At 54.4% G+C, this 16,310-nt stretch overlaps 5 protein-coding genes across 5 annotated transcripts in view; 2 read left to right on the top strand and 3 right to left on the bottom strand.

Moving 5' to 3' along the window:
- Positions 1-2,460, bottom strand: part of C8A04DRAFT_37967 (uncharacterized protein) — a gene marked incomplete at both ends in the record, with an annotated part of 2,672 nt that extends 212 nt beyond the window's left edge. Inside the window, 4 exons of the mRNA XM_062784067.1 lie at positions 28-1,599; positions 1,633-2,135; positions 2,169-2,261; positions 2,352-2,460. Coding sequence (XP_062636302.1) covers positions 28-1,599; positions 1,633-2,135; positions 2,169-2,261; positions 2,352-2,460 — 2,277 coding nt within the window. The remainder of the gene's footprint in view (positions 1-27; positions 1,600-1,632; positions 2,136-2,168; positions 2,262-2,351) is intronic.
- A 3,283-nt stretch (positions 2,461-5,743) lies between these two features.
- Positions 5,744-7,858, bottom strand: C8A04DRAFT_37966 (uncharacterized protein; the record flags this gene model as incomplete). The annotated part of the gene is made up of 3 exons (XM_062784066.1): positions 5,744-6,949; positions 7,061-7,561; positions 7,769-7,858. 3 exons carry the CDS (start codon positions 7,856-7,858, stop codon positions 5,744-5,746), a joined length of 1,797 nt encoding a protein of 598 aa, XP_062636301.1.
- Positions 7,859-9,178: 1,320 nt separating this feature from the next.
- Positions 9,179-10,162, bottom strand: C8A04DRAFT_12886 (uncharacterized protein; the record flags this gene model as incomplete). The annotated part of the gene is made up of 2 exons (XM_062777500.1): positions 9,179-9,603; positions 9,733-10,162. The coding sequence occupies 2 exons, from the start codon at positions 10,160-10,162 to the stop codon at positions 9,179-9,181; spliced, it is 855 nt and encodes a 284-aa protein (XP_062636300.1).
- Positions 10,163-11,132: 970 nt separating this feature from the next.
- On the top strand, positions 11,133-11,919 carry C8A04DRAFT_29506 (Ribonuclease/ribotoxin; the record flags this gene model as incomplete). The annotated part of the gene is made up of 2 exons (XM_062781037.1): positions 11,133-11,445; positions 11,573-11,919. 2 exons carry the CDS (start codon positions 11,133-11,135, stop codon positions 11,917-11,919), a joined length of 660 nt encoding a protein of 219 aa, XP_062636299.1.
- Positions 11,920-13,745: 1,826 nt separating this feature from the next.
- Positions 13,746-14,817, top strand: C8A04DRAFT_29505 (uncharacterized protein; the record flags this gene model as incomplete). Its single annotated transcript, XM_062781036.1, has 4 exons — positions 13,746-13,758; positions 13,840-13,976; positions 14,054-14,563; positions 14,632-14,817. 4 exons carry the CDS (start codon positions 13,746-13,748, stop codon positions 14,815-14,817), a joined length of 846 nt encoding a protein of 281 aa, XP_062636298.1.
- Positions 14,818-16,310: the final 1,493 nt, after the last annotated feature.

Raw genomic sequence — 16,310 nt, 5'->3', positions numbered from 1 at the left:
TTTATCCCCCCCATTCCCCCCCTCTACCTTAGATTGAGTCTCATACCCCCTCAAAATCAACCTCTCCACAGGATTCCACCCCCCCACCAACAACCCCAACCGTGTCTCCTGCCTCTGTCCAACCCGATGAATCCTATAAAACGCCTGCTGATTCTCTCTCTTCGTCCATGTGGGTCCTGTTACAGTGCTGTATTTAGCCTGTTGGAGGTTGAGGCCTGTGCCTGCTAGCGAGAGGGGCGAGATGAGGATGTTGGGGGGGGAGTGGCCGGGAGTGAGGAATTTCGTGAGGTGGGATTGCGTGGTGGAGGGGGGGAGGGAGGTATGGAGGAGGATTGGTTCCATCGGGGGGTTGCTACTACCGGCGGGGGAAGAGAAAGAAGGGTCGGAGCGTTTAAGGTAGACGTAAGCGTGCAACAGCACAGCTTCCGCCTCAGTCGAGGTGAAGACACACATCTTTTTGGTGGTGGTTCCCGCTGCGGCACCGGGGACGGGGGTGCGGTCGGAGAGCATGGTTTGGATGGTTGCGGTTAAGGTGGTCAGTTTGGGAGAGGCGGCGGACCAGGAGGGGATGTGGGAATAATAAGGGGTTTTGGTGATGTCGTTTTGGGCGGCGGACAGAAAAGTGGCGAGTTCGTAGGGGGAGAAGGCGAATTGGGACAGGACGGGGGAGGCGGCGAGGGAGGGAAAGAGGGAGGTGAGGCGGAGTTTGAGGAGGAGGGGTTCAGAGAGGAGGGGGTTGCGGAGGAAGCGGGGGACGGACATGTTGTGGGTGGCTGCGGCGGTTTTGACGAGGTCGCGGGTGGTGAAGGCTAAAGTCTGGACACTGTCAACCAGAAAATCCGGGAGCTGGTGGTCGGTGATGTGGACTTGGAGAGGACCGAGGTCGGTAAGGTTGCGGCCTTGGAACTGGTCGGTCCCGAGTCGGCGGATCATGGTATGGCGGAGGATGTTGTCGAGACGACGGCGGTACTCGGCGATGCTGGGTTTGTCGACGACGTCCCCGGCTGCTTGGATGGCTGTGAGCCGGTCAAAGGTGTGGACGAGGGAATCGAAGGCGTCGACGGTAGCCCCGCGCAGCGGGTGGTCCTTGTCGTGCCAGGCTGTTTTCTCTAACAAGGCCACAGCCGGACGGATATCCAGCGGTGTCTGACCCAGCGGAGTGCCCGAGACAAAGTAGGACAGGGGGGTTAGCTGAGATGAGCCTAAGCAGCACTTCTTGAGGTGCATCAGCCATGCAACGGTGTGACTGTGTTCGGGATTATCGGCCCTCGCGATAGCATACTCGTGGAACTCATCCAGCAGTATCATTCCCGGTAGGAGAGCTGATTTCCTAGCTCTCTCGCCCGACTCAAGCCGAAGGTCGACCGTAATCTGATTATTCAAGCGAGCAATGTACTCGGGCGATACCACGATGATGTAGTCGCTCTGCCCAGCCACAGCCTGGTATTTAAATTCATACCCGGCTCGTCCATCTTGACCGGGTTGACCCTCGACATCACTCTTCCTAACCGTGACCGACGCGCACAGGGCCTTAACATCCGCCGCCGTCAGCCCATCCTCCTTACCCGCACCGTCGTGGAACCCCCTGATCTTAAAGACCTTAGTGTCGAGTTTAGTCTTCGCATCTCAAACCAGTCCCGCACAGTTCCGACCCGGGGCCACCACAATGTTTGGCCCATCCGGAATACGGTCCGCTAGCTCCCTAGTCAGTGCCGAGTAGCAATAACACCGGAATCCATACCGCTCGTCAAACGGACACCCCCTGGCCTCCGTGGTCCCAGGCGGGTTATGCCCACTCGGCCCTCCTCTACCCTTACCAGTAGTACCAGTAGTGTTAGTATTAACAGCCGTGGTGCCGGTAGTCCCAGTCTTCTTCTTCTCCGCCCCCTTTCTCCACGCAGCCTTGACTTCATTCTTAGCCTTCCTCAGCACCTGTGCAAACGCAATAAGACCATACATCTCCTGTGTCTTGCCCAGCCCTTTCTCGTCACACAGCAGTCCGCCGGATACATCCTTCAGTATAAACCGTAGTAGTCCGACTACCCCGGCGAGTTGGTAGTCGAACAGACCGACGGTCATGCCGGGGAGTTTCTTCATCGGGACTCTCTTGCGTGCAGAGCCACTACCGCTATTAGCTGGAGAAGGAGAACCAGAACCAGAACCAGAACCAGAAGCAGCAGCCGCAGCAACAACCTCCCTCTTCTCCCGTCTAGCATACTCCCCAGGATCAATACAAAAGAAATCCAACACTGCATTCCACTCTTTCGTCGAAGAGCCCTTATCATTATCCTTATCATTATCCTTCCCGTTATCCTTCCCATTATCCTTCTTATTATTCCCCCCGCCTATACCCCCATCATAACTCCCAAGATAGGTATCGACAGCCGCGTTGGGGTCGATGGCCCCGTAGTCGGTGTCTGAGGTTCTGGATGTGTGGTAGTCGGTTGTGAGGAGGTCCATGAGGGTGGTGTGGTCTGCGGGTTTGGGGGGAGGTGGTCTTTTGCGGGGGGTTGATGTGGGTGTGGAAGTTGGGGGGGAAGTAGGTGTGGAAGTTGAGGTAGATTTGGGTGTAGTGCTGCTGCTGCTGCTGTTGCTGCTGCTGCTGCTGGTGGTACCGGTAGTGGGAGTGCGGGAAAAGGGGGCACGACGGGTGGTGCGAGTTGGAGTAACGGTGGGGGGTGTTGTAGTTGCTTTTGGGGGAGTAGTAGTAGTAGTAGTAGTAGTACGGGTGCCCCGGGCTGGGGTTGGCAGGGTAGTGGGAGTACCCCGGGGAATGGTACTGCGGGTAGTGGGTTGGGTTGTTCGAAGAAGGTTGCTGGCTGTCTTCGGAACATTGCCAGCCGCCTTAGAGACAGGAGTCCTAGGGGCAGCCGTCTTAGGGACAGCCGTCTTAACCACCCCCGTGACCGTACTGCAGACCGTACTGCACAAACGCAAGCACATGTCGGCGGCGGTCATACCCGAATCGCAAGGTCAGCCAGGCCTCGACGGCGGACCAGCGGTACTCGCGCGGGTCGAAGGCGCGGTCCAGTTGCCGGGTTTCAGGGGGGACGAAGTCGGTTAGGGACTTGCGCCATTGTGAGTTGGTGTCCCAGCGGATGATGTTGAGCCAGAGGGAGGCGAGGTCTTGGTAGCGGCGGGATATTTCGGCCATGGTTTTGGGGGACATGGTCATGATAGGCTTTAAGGGTTCTTGCACTCTGATATGGGTCTAAGTAATCACTAGTGATTTGTTTGATGATTATTGATGGTTTGAGTATTAGACGAGTCAGGCGAGTAGCTTATATTAATACCCAACATAGACTACTCGTCTCTGATTATATCAACTGTAGCAGTAATAGACAGCACTGTCCCTTTCTCTATCCCAACAAAGACATTGTGAACCAACACAAGAGGTTGTACGGAGCATTAAGCAATCAAGCACAAAGACCCATTCACACACGGACTCGACAACAAAAGCCTCCTGCTTTGTTCTTTGGCTCGTTTATCAACGGACAACTGACCTCACGAAGAAAGGAAAACCGCGACAGACATACCAGATTGAACAGATTGAACAGAATGGTTTTAATCAACAGAACTATTCACCTCACGAACAACCAACCCACACCGCGATAATTTAAGTAATATAAGATGGACGATATGACCATCTCAAAGGAGGACCTCATACAACCCACCTCCCCACAACCAACATTTTCATTCCTAACCTCACCGGCTTATCCCAAACCACGCAAATCAGACCCCAAATCCAGATCCAAAACCTCACGCGACAGCACCCAAAACAGAGTCCACAAACTCTCCTCCAGACCACCCTCATCCAAACCACCCTCATCCAGACCACCCTCATCCCGACCACCCTCCTCCCGATCGAGATCCTCCATCTTCAAATCCAACAACAAATCCACCACCACCACCAGCAAATCCAACAAATCCAACCCCCCCGTCTACCCCTACTCCCTTCACTCCCGTCCACACCGCGGCCTCCGCTACACAGCCGACACCCTCGACCGTCTCATGCGCCAAATGCAACGCCTCGGTCTTGATAAAACTCCCAGTCTCCGGCCGATTCTGATTCCGACGAGTCCGAGTCTGAATCCGAGTCTGAGTCCGAGTCTGCGTTCGAGTCCGAGTTCGAGTCCCGGTATGAATTCTTCTTCTTGTTCGACTTTGTCATCTCCCGGTGGTCTCGGTGGTGGGTGTGACGGTGACAGCACCATCACGACCGATATCAATACCGTTCCACCAACCCAAGCAGAACAAAAGGAGAGACGGAGGCCAGAGAAGGAAGTGACAGCCTTCTGGCAGCAGATTCGGCACCAACTGCGCGTAGACGATAATGAATTCTGGTCGGAGGGAAAAGACGAAACCAAAAGATTGGCTGTGAGGCAGAAAAGATGCAGACCAGTGAGCAAGAACGGACCGAAAGTGGTGAGTTTGCATGGGTGGCGGGGGAGGATGCCTTTGCAGGTCGCTGCAGCTGCAGCATAATTACTAAGGATATACAAAACTTACAACACGCTTAGCAAAGTTTCGACCGGTCGAGATAGGAAGGAGTGCCTAATCGGGAGATCAGACGGGTCAGATATTGTGATGAAGCAGTGGTAACTGTTGAAAGAGAGGAGGTCCCGTCCAGTTGGGTAAGAAAGACCCAGGTAATTACAGTACCTAGTAAGAGGTGAGACTACCATGTAACATAGGGCAGAAGAAGTAGCTGAATAAGAAGGAGGAATAAGTCATATCGGCAACGACAGGATCAATCATGAGACAAGGACAGGAAGCAGAGAGTTAAACGCCGACAAAGGTATCATTTATGCACTGGTATCAACATGTCTCGCTGTGGCCAAAAAAAAGCGGTACACTCACTTAAACAGATAGCTCAAGTCCAATCCATTGACATGCGATCAAATCTTGGTAAATTTTGATTGATATAACTACTCTTTTTTGTCTGTTTCCACTTTCTAGATTTATTCTTTTTTCTCTTCTTTCCCTAATTTTGTTTTATTCTTTTTGGTCTTTTTTCACTTTTCTAGTAAAGTAAGTTATCCAGGGGACTTGGTCTGCCGCTTTTTTTTGGCCATAGCGAGGGTGGGTAGTAAGAGGCGAGAACACCAGGCAACATAAGACAGAAGAAGTAATAGTTGAATAAGAAGTAGGAGTGATTGTATCAGCAACGCCAGGATAAATCAAAAAGTGAGGACAGAAAGCAGGGAGTTAAACGCTAACAACGGCGTCGTCCATGCATATCAACACGCACATACATAGAGCGGGAAACGCATCTTGAGTAGAAATTACGATGGCAAGAATGGAGAACCAAACCAGGTACATGCCATCAGACATTGAAAATATGATTATATATACTCCGAACCAAAGAAAACCTGCAATGGATCGATCCAGCGTCGTACTGTTGTACACTAAAATCACAATCAATAGCCCGCTCCCGACCATGGAAGGAAAGAGCCCCCGTAGAGATAGCCGCCTTCAGCCACCACCGACGTACAATGTCCACCTATATCCCAATCCATCCGTCCAACCGGCCCGAGAACGCCATGAGCCACCTCGGGGATTGATTAGCCCACCATCCCATGTCATTTCCAAAACCATGAATGGATGCCGGCCGACCATGATCTACCATTCCCAAAATTCCGGTTATATGCCCTTTTGATTTGAGATTGTGGTGTATATTCGTGTGTGTCCGTAGATGTGTGTGTATAAGTCCGCATGGGGTGCGTCAAGGCCCCCGAGTCCCTCAAGCAATAGCCAACCGATCAACCTCCCCCCTAACCTTCTCCAGCCATGCATGTTCCCGTCTCCGCTTCGTCAACTCCTCCGCCTCGCCAGCCCATCCGTGCCGGCGCATCGAATCCTCCAAGTGAATCGACCAAATCGCGTACTGCTCATCTGACGACAACTCCAGCCCCCGACGCCCCCAGTGGAATGCTTTCTCCCATTGGCCCCGCGCCTCGTAGTAGTCGTACAGCCAACCGACATATAAACACTCCATCATGCGGGCAAACACGATTGGGAACCCCCCAGAGGCGACCATTTGTTGGAGCCGCGTAATAAACCCTTCGCAGCGCTCCACAAAGTCGGAAGAGAACCGGCGATGCAGCCATTGTAGCGCTGTCTCGTCGCTGATCGGGTCGTGCATGATGAGCTTCTGCGCCCAGTAGACACTCTGCGCTTCGAGGCGAAGCATGTGGTTGTCGTGGCCCTCACTGCTTGTGCTCGAACCGCTGCTGCTACTCGTGGTTGAGACGGGTGACCGCCAGGGCTCGGGCGCATTCGTCCGCTGGCAGGCCAAGTATTGGTTGCGCGCCCATTCGACGGTGCGATCGAGCACCCCGGGAAGAGCGCCGATGGTGTCCGAGTTAACCTGGGAAAGAAGCATGATAAAGCGCATGGCATCCTCCGGCCGTTCTTCGACGAGGGTGGCGAATGATGCGGCAAGCTCGGGAATGGGGTGGTTGCCGAACTTAACGGTGGCGAGGCGGGAGAGGTAGTTTAGGTAGGCGGAAAGGATATCGCGGCGGCCGGATTCGTGAAGGAGATGGGGAACGAGGATGCAGAGGTCCGAAAAAGATTTCATGGTGGGCTTGGAGATTTTGCGTTCGATTTGGAGAAAGGCGAGGCGGAGCACTCGGCCGCCTTCAAGGTTCTCGTTCAGATCAAAAAGGTCCATGGCGACCCTAAAGTAACGGTAGCAAGGGTCCACAAAACCGGCCACCTCTTCTACTTGGAGATTCGCAGGCTCGAGGTCGACGTGGCCAAGAACGAAACGCCGGACTGCCGTGAGACCGGATTGTAAACTGCGTGTCCCATTATCTGCGTGTAATAAGTTGTCTCGGGAAAGGACGAGAGCGCCGTCGAGTGAATCGTCCGAGCTTTGGTCTATTGGTGATTCAACTTTGGCTCGGGAGCGTCCTTTGATAGCGTATTTGAAGAAGCCCCAACGCTGCACATCATCTGCCGTCAGTTCTTGCGGTTCTAAACGTAAACCTCCCTTTTCATGCCTACGAAGACAGGCATAGGACTGAAACAGACAGGTATGGATTGAAACACTCACAGCAAATTGATTCTTAAACATCTTCGACGTCGCCCGAAGATTGTGCTTCGTCTCCATGATACCAATTATATCCCGGAGAATCCGATTTTGGGTGATGTACAACTCGTACAAAACATCCTTCCACGGGTCCCAGTCCTGGTTCTTGCGCGGGATGATAGGCTGCCCAGGCGTCGGCGGAGACTTCACCTGGCTGCCTTTGGAAGATGCCGATGCCCCCTTCCCAACAACATGCTTTCCGGTTCGTTGCTGAGCCACGGCGGCCTTGCGCGCGGCAACGCCGGTCAATTTCTTAGACGGGCCGGCCGACCCGGGCTTTGGCGGGCCGCCCCCTATCCTGAAAGGTGTGGCATGGCTGGAAGATGGGCTGGTGGATTCCTCTTTGATGAAAATTTGGATATCCTGCTCGTCGAGGATCAGGCCAGTGAGGGTCTCAGCAGTCGCAAGAAGGGCCTTTGCATCGCCCTCCGCGCTCGGACTCCGTTCCATTGGCGGGATGCTGGTCTGATACCTTTATGGCGGAACTACTCCGCAGTTAACGAAACCGCGGGCCGTAGCAGCGAGTACCCAACAACACGGACGTAGACGCCAAAGCGTTTACGCAGTGCACCCACTACCGCCTGCTGCTACTGGTGCTGCTGCTGCTGCTGCTGGTGCTGCTGCTGCTGCTGTCGTTGCCGGACGATGATCCGGGCTTTCGGATCGGCTCACGCGAGAGCGGGAACCGGTACTTCGTCGTGGTGGTGGAGTGGGTACGGTAACTGGGACACGGTCGCCGATCGGCACCGACGACAAGACCATTGTCGGGTGTCCCCAGTCGACACCTCGTGGCCTTTGGCGGCTGCGCGGTGGTTGCGCTGCAGTTGCGGTGGTGAGATCCCTGGACCGAGGGTTGATAAGTCGTCAAGTCGTCGAGGGGTGGTGGTGGATAAGCAAATCGGCGCGGCGCATGCACGTGGGGACGGGAGGTTCCGGTCGAGGCCGTCCCTCTTAGTCAGGTATTATTGATCGCTTTTTCGTAAGCAGGAAATGCCAAAAGCTGACGTCTAGTGTACACTAGACGGAAAGTTTTAAATGCAGGCGGCACAGTTTGTGGACGTCAAAGGTGGCATGCGCGGAACGGGAAGACAAGGGAAGCGCAAAAAGCGTGGACAGATGCTGCCATTTTACGAAGATTGGCCCGGCCCACAGTGCCACCACCCCGCCAAAAGGAGCCAAAGTTGCCCCCCGAGTCCCCTTCGCTCCCGCTTCCCGAAGCCAGGATGAGGATCGGGTCAGGGCCCAATCAAGAGTCCGCGGCCCCTAGGGCCCCAAGCACTCGGCGTTCACGGCGCGTCCGTGCTCCGTTCCCCAAGCTTCCCCCCCCCTTGACACCCGCTGCAAGAGCAGTCCCACCCCCGGCCTGCCTACCTTCTTTGGCAACTTGACAGCTTCCCGTCCATCTCCAGGACTCGAACCGAGCGAAGCCTCGGGAACCGAGACTTCCAAGTGGGATGAATCCGTGATGGAGTGCGCCTCCACCCCCTGCGGCAGTTGTAACTCCATCTTTTCGGCTAAGAGAGAGACAGGAATAATTAAATGCAGCTAGCCATTATCCGCATCACGATTATCTCTCGCTTCTCACATTAATTTATCTGATCGGCCATCTAGCCTCTCATCGGTGTCCCTGCGTTGAAGCCTGCAGAGGCTGCAGGTCAATCGGCTGTCACTTGGAACCCTGCTTCCGCACACGCTACGGATAACATAAGCTCCGATCCAACAGACTGACTTCAGATCGAATGCTCGCATTTCCACCAGAAATGAGTGATTGCGCTCGGAGACGTGCCGCTTCTTTCATTCCTTTTCACTTGTCTAGCATGCATGTTCCACCACCTCGAGGGCTCTGGGTACGGATTAAGCTTTTCCGAATCTTATTTCCTGTACTGGCGGGCTCTCGGCCGAAAGAAGTGGTTGTGTGGAAGCAGTCGCATGATCCCCCTCCACCTTTTATTTCCACATCACGAGCTTGGCCATCAGTTCCATGTCAGCCACTACACTAGTTAGCGCGGTCAAACCGGGTTGTCTATTCACAGGCGGCTCTCGTAGTTTTTACTGTATACGGTTTAGAGAACTGTATACGGTTTAGAGACCAACAACATGCTTTACCGCCTGCTCGATGGTGTCATCCGAAGCGTATTGGTTCTGTGCAGCTTTCAGCTCCTCCCCCCACGCGTTCCATCGATCCTCATTGAACCCCTTCCACTCACGCTCCGCATACTTGCCCGCAGGCGCCCCCAACCGCCCACTCAAGGCGGTGGCGTCGACTGACAATTGACGGAGGCGGTCCCCGGCAAATCGCACCCACAGCGCAGCCAGCCGAGCCGCGGGCTGCGAGGCGGCGCCTTGTTGGTTCGTCTCGAATGCATCACGCATCGCCCACAACGCAAACGTTGAGAAGTCAAACGGGCTGTCGGTCGCTCCGGAGGCAGATCGCGCTGTGAGTTGCGCAAGGAAAGCTGTCCAGTTTTCCACCTTGGCACGGTCTTCTGCTGAGAGGTTGTTCGCATCTGCCAGTTCCCGTCAGTCATGACGGTTGCGGGGTTTGCCAAAAAGGGAAAATATGAATCCTTCACAGGGTGAAACGATAATAGAACATGGGATGGAAATGAAAAAACAAAAAAAAGCTCGTCCCGTACCGAAATTCCACAGATCCCTCGCTACCCACCCAAACGAAGGGAGGTCGTTCCACACCTCGCCATCTTCATGCTTCAGGGTCTTCCCGTCGTTGTCCGTCGCCTTAATCGCCTGGAGCTGGGTCAGGAAATCGAGCAGCTTCCCCTGCTGCGCAGCCGGGGTTCGCCCGACGGCCTTGAAGACGGCCCCGAAGGCGTCCCAGAGAAAGTCTCCGAGGGCGGACGAAGCTGGGCCAGCCGCAGTCGCAGTGTTATCTCCGCCATCTTGCTTCTGCTCCTGCTCCTGATCCTGCTGCTGGTGCGGTCGATACTGCTGTTGCGCCAGGTCGTTGAACCCCTGCACAGCCGCTTGGACCGCATCGTCAGACGTTGCGGAGGAGGGGCTGGCACCCGCGAGGGGCTCCAGAAGTTGTTGGACCGGGGTTGCGCTCATCTTGGGCAATATTTGCTGAGGGGTCGGTTTCGCTCTCTGTGGGCGGTTATTATTCGTGGAAGCGTATGCGACGGGCCGATTTCGTGGTTCAACCGAGGGACTGCGATTGCAAAGCCGGGTGATCGCATGAAGTTGTCTCGCGCGCAGTAGCAATTTCATGGGAAGAACCAGGCAGCAAAATTATTTGTAGTGGGCTAGCGACGAGGAGGTTGCATTTGATCTCGGCCAGTCTCGGCGGGTGGGTTGACGTCAGTCCCCCTATTACCTTCCTACACTGGCTCACTGGTCGTTCCCGTCAGTGGAAGCAACGTAAAATTCGCCGGGTTTCGTCCCGTTCCACTTGAATCCGCTACGGTCGCTTGCAGCAACACGTGGCTGACGGCTCACTCTCATTCAACTGGAGATTTACGGGCGGCAGATGTATGCGCAGCGACATGCATGCTACGATACAAATGCGGAGAGGTAGGTATCAAGGAAGAAATGCCGAGCCGCAACGCGAGATGTCTATTTCCAAACGCCTCCTCCACGCGTCTCGATATTTCCCTTTCCAACCAATTTGCTCCCCGGCGAGCCCAGTGTAGCCATCTATTCATAGAACAGCGCACCCCGTCAACAAACACGATGGAAGCGAAGGCCGGATCTTGGGAGCGCGCCGATCCGAGTGGAGCATTGGGCTTGGCGGGCGACTTGCCCCGAAAACAACCCTAGCGTCGCGTGATTGAACAACTCGGCATCGACGATCGGCCCGTCGGCCGCGGAGTGTTGATTTTTTCCCCCTTTTCATTTCCCAATTGGCGTGTGCAACCGCCATCACAACCTCCGTCTGCACCGCACAACTAACCCTCCCCTGCCGGTTACACTCCTCCGCCACGCAAACGCTCACGCAACCCCCAATCTCACCCCAATCATTCACCCCATCTGACCCCTACATACGAATACCCAAGTCACCTCACTGTAACCGACCGTAACCATGCATCTTCCCGCTCTTACCCTCACCCTGCTTGCGGCAGCGGCAACCGTTACGGCAAATTCACTCACCCCCGTCCTGGAACGGCGTCAGGGGACCACCGGCCTGGGGCATGTCACATGCGGCACGACGACCTACAACAAGGCGGCCATCGACGCCGCTGTGGCCGAAGGGTGCCAGCTGTATGCGGATCGCGAGACGCTGGGGTCCAGCAAGTACCCGCATCGGTTCAACAACCGCGAGGGGTTGCAATTCGCGGTGGCCGGGCCATATCAGGAGTTTCCTATTCTGTCGAACGGGAAGGTCTACTCTGGGAGTACGTAATCCCCTCCCTCCCTCCCCCGTTAGCTCTTCTAGACCATGGTCTAGCCTACGGAAGACCCCTCAACCCCCAGCTGCCCAAGAATTCCAAACGTTCACATCCCATTAACCCCCATCCGCAGGAGCTCCCGGGGCAGACCGCATCGTCTTCAACCCCAACTACCAAGGCGAATGTGTCTACGTCGGCGCCATGACCCACACCAATGCCCCGACCCGCAACGGCTTCGTCGAGTGTGTCGAGGCTAGCGGCGGCGGCGGCGGCGGTAGCGGCGGTTCCACCTCCAGCACGAGGACTACCGCGCGGCCTAGCACCACCGTTATTACGGGGACGGTGACCACGGGGACTGCGGCCAGGACTTCTTCGGCTTCGACTTCTAGTTCGACTGGTGCCGCGGCCACTCAGGGGCTGGTTGGCATGGGTGGCCAGGGTGTGTTTGCTGGTGTGGCGGCTGGGTTGCTGTTGTTGTAATGAATGTAACATTTTGGCTGCAGTAATGGAAAGTTGTTTTGGGGATGTGTGGGTGGACAGCAAGTGGGTTATGTTGGGTATTGGATGTATGTAAATGAAACAGCGTGTATATTTCTCAAAGCATGGTCGCTTTCTGAGCGTGCCGAGCGACATACGTAGTTAAAGTGCAAGGGGGTCGAGCGCGAATGGGGATAATTAATACATGTCGCGAACTCCTCGTAAAAACCTGGCACCCGGAAAGAAGTTCGTGTGGACGACAACGATACAGACTTTGCAATGCCTTAGGCCCCCAACAGTTCAATGGGCGAAACCAGCACCGACAAGAACGGCAGCGAACATTTGTAACACATGTTGAACAGTGTAACGGAAGCGCCAAAGGTAACGCTGGGATTTATAACATCCCCTTAAACCATCTGGAAATGCATTGAGTGATGCTGTGAGCAAGCAAGTGTTAGATAATAACTCTGATTCCCTTATGATATGTCAGCCTTATGATATGTCAGAATGTGGTTCTTTGCCTGCCGGACGAGAATCTTCAACCCATAATGGCAGTCGTTGCCGCAGTTATTCGGCAGGCAACGTGCGCGAAACTATCCTTATATGGGTTAATCGTTGCCAGCTGACATGATGTCCGTTCCCATTGCCCTAAAGTCTCAATGTCGAGGCTTAAACAGGACAGCTCTGTGAGAGAAACCCAGGAGTCTCTTTTTTTCCTTTGGTTAGATAGATGTGTCACTTTCAGGATCTGTCTTTTGAAAAAATTTGGCTTGCGGCCCTCAGCAGAGGGGTCCAAAGTTGTTGCTTGGTCATGGTGCTGCGGTTGGCGAGGGTTGGCGTGGTTGGCACAATGTTTGCTTGTCGACGTCATGAGCCAACCCAATTGGTGGGGTGATAACACAAACCACTGTAACGGCAAAAAAAGCGAACAAAGGGTCCATGTAGTCCCCTGGACACACCTGGAACGAATGTCTCACGATTCTTCAAGAAAGAAACTACAATCCCGGTGGCATCTGGTCCGGGACAAAGAATGAAACATCAAAAAAGTCTGCAGCATGAGATGCACGTGGGATTCGGAAGCTTCCGGCCGAACAAAGCGAAGCTGAAGGTTGCTGAGAAGGCTTGACGGTGTCAGGTCACGTGTGATCATGGCACCGGGCTGCGGGTTGCGGGCTTCACGAAACTGCCAACTGCCGCTTCCGATTCGGAAAATCGATTGGACAAGGATGATCATGAGCGCTCCCCACTTCCAGCCACGCGCCTCAATCGCTTGTCGAGCCGCAGCCGCCAACGCCAACGTGCACACCTTGCGCTTCCATGGTTTCTGGTGACAAGACGCCAAACTAAACCGTCAAGTTTCCTTCCCTCTTGACCGCCGTGGCCACCGAACTAAACCCTTGCCCATCGCATCGCGCCGGAGATTTTTGTATTCTGGCGATCGCAGCGCACCGCTTACTTGTTGCTGTTGCTTCGGCGCTGGTATAACCCGTTTCGCGGTACGGATAGCTATCGCATGGTGATGTACTGCGAAAGCCGAGCCACTTTTTGACGTCGGTCCAACTCCACTCTCCAGATACCCGGGCCTTCGCACGTCCACGGCGCTCGATCTCATCTTTCCCGCACTTCTATATTTTTGGCCCAGCGTGCTCCATTCTTGAACCAACGCCCCCTCGCCCGGCGCACTCTTTCAATCTCTTCGCCTTAAACCCGCCCACAATCATTGTGCCAGGCGATTTTTCGGCCTCGAGATCTCGAATATACCGCCTCATCGTAGGCCCCTTCGCTGCGCTACCGCGGACGCACCCGTTCCGCCCTGTCGGTTTATCAACATGTCCGCTCCTTGTATGTAGAAGGGGTACAGGAGCCGGATGGGAAACCTTTCATTGATGCATGGTGCACCTGCTAACCAACCCGGGATGGTAGTGTCTGATGAGGAGACGGTGACCTATACCCGTATTATTGATAGCATCCTCGCGGAGTCCGACCTTAGCACCGTCACTAGGAAGAGGATCCGGCAGGGCCTGCAGGAGGCCATCGGCGAGGACCTCAGCTCTCAAAAGGTTCGCGCCCGGACACACATCCTCTTTCTACCCCGCGGTCATGGTCATGTAAACTAACCATCCCGCCTACCCAACAGGACGCCATCAAGATACTGATCGAGGACCGCTTTGACGCCGCTTCCACCGCCGCTGCCGAGGCCGAGGCCGACGCTGTGGGCCAAGGTTTCGAGCAAAATGGGACAAATAGCGACAACACGACACCCTCCGCGGAAACCCACGACGACGGGGCCGACAACAACGATGACGCCATCCGTGTGTCGCTGCCGCCAGCAAACAAGAAACAGAAGCGGGAAAGCTCTAGCGAAGAAGCCGACGCGCGCCTAGCGGCCGAGCTACAGGCGCAAGAGAATCGTCTTTCGCGTGGGCGGGTCACGCGTGGCGCCGGCAACAGCTCGGCCAAGAATGGCCGGGCCAAGGCGAAACCTAGGACGACCAAGAAAAAGAGCGCAAAAAGGGTACGGTCGGATGATGATAGCAACGGTGACGATTCGGACGCCAGCGCGAAGCCCAAGCGCAAGGCCGGGGGCGGCTTTCAGAAACCGTTTAATCTAAGCCACTCGTTGGCGGATGTGTGCGGGGAGAGTCAGGTTGGTGACCTTGGTTTTTGTTGACCTCCTTTTTGCCATGCCTAGCTTGCTAACCGTATTACTTGTAGCTCTCCCGTCCGCAAGTAGTCAAGAAAATCTGGGACTACATCAAGGGCAACAGCTTGCAGGATCCCAGCGATAAGCGACAAATCCTGTGCGACGAAAAGCTGCACGCCGTCTTCAAGCAAGACAAGGTTAATATGTTCTCCATGAATAAGCTGCTCGGCAACCAACTATATCCTGTTGAGGAGTGACCATCTCGACGGCCCTCACCCGGGATTTCTTTTTGACCTAATGTGGGTTGGCCCGGATTGGACGGCGTCTTGGGACACGTTTTCTTTCCCCTTTTATCTGCTCTAAGAGTCTTCATTCCTGTCATTTTTTACCTCTCCCTCTATTGGAGTTTCCCAGTTGGCTTCATACCCCTCGTTCGGAATGGGTGGGAGTTTAGGCGCTCGGCAACTCAAGGACGAGATGCCCTGCAGTCTCGGGATCCCGATTGGACAGCCTCTTCTTTTGGTCCAGTTGACGACCATCACCCAGGTTCGAACTGACGTAACGACTTTCGCGTCCGGTACTTTCCACGTTCGTCTCGGTTTTTGACGGCCATTCTTTACCCTCCTTCCCCCTAGCACGCAGCATCTCAGAGCCACGACTCCAAGTCTCCAATGTTGATAGAGCCGAGCCGCAACGATGTATGGAACCTAGGGGTTGGGTGGGAGGAGGCACCACATCGAATTATTGCTACCGTTTTTGCATAGCATCAGGTATTTTTGTATTTTGTACTGTGCTTTTATTTTTTTCTTTCTCTTTTTTTTGTTCTTATACGTTCTCCGGACCTTGGAAGGGCCGGACTAGGTTAGGGAAAAGCATGGGGAGTTGGAACCGCACGCGCACGTCTGTACATAAGTATTCGCTGCGGGCGAAACGATGAGAATCAAGACTACGCGTATTCGTTGAACCCAGGCTAGTGATTTTTGGATCTGTGAAACTAGTTTGGATGTGATCCGCTTGTGGCAGTTCTCGGGAAGCAGTAAGAATATCACGGGCCCTTTCATGGCTGTTGTTGACGCACGCTACCTCTGATTTAAGGTACCTCACTATGGCCAAAGACAGCGACACACTAAAACAGATAGCTCAAGTCTAATCCATTAACATTCGATCAAATCTTAATAAATTTTTGTTGATATACTCTTTTTTGTCTTTTTTTTCACTCTGGATTTATTCTTTTTTGCCTTCTTTCACTTTTTTTGGTTTATTCTTTTTGGTCTTTTTTTTTCACTTTTCTAGCAAAGTAAGTTATCCAGGGACTTGGTGTGTCGCTTTTTTTGGCCATAGCGAGGGTACCTAGCAGCCCAGATATTCAAGATCGATGTTGAAGGGGCTGTGCTGTTGCTGGTTGGAACGGACAAAGCCTTGCCATCTGCCCCGAGAGAGTCAGCTTTGGTAGCCCAGCCACAGTTTTCGCCTCGAGCCCACAAACTCAGGCGGATTTTTGTTGTTGTTTCTTGCTGTCAGCAGTCGGTTGGCCTCACCCATGGGCCATCAATCATTCATGATGACACACAGCACCAATGGCACCCATGATTCGTTTCGTGGTGTGACACACCCGGCGAGAGCTGGGGGATTTACCCCGGCTAGATCCGCAGCGGGGCCCACCCTGGGCTATGCCAATCACTGCCGGAAAAAGTATTTTGCCCCTGGAAGCCGACAGTCAGTTGCTGATTAAAATCATTCGAGAGCTCTC

This window comes from Dichotomopilus funicola (assembly GCF_033296635.1).
Source record: "Dichotomopilus funicola strain CBS 141.50 unplaced genomic scaffold C8A04scaffold_39, whole genome shotgun sequence".
Classification (NCBI taxonomy): domain Eukaryota; kingdom Fungi; phylum Ascomycota; class Sordariomycetes; order Sordariales; family Chaetomiaceae; genus Dichotomopilus; species Dichotomopilus funicola.
The sequence above is the reverse complement of the archived record's forward strand: the minus strand, read 5'-3'. Positions and strand labels throughout refer to the sequence as shown.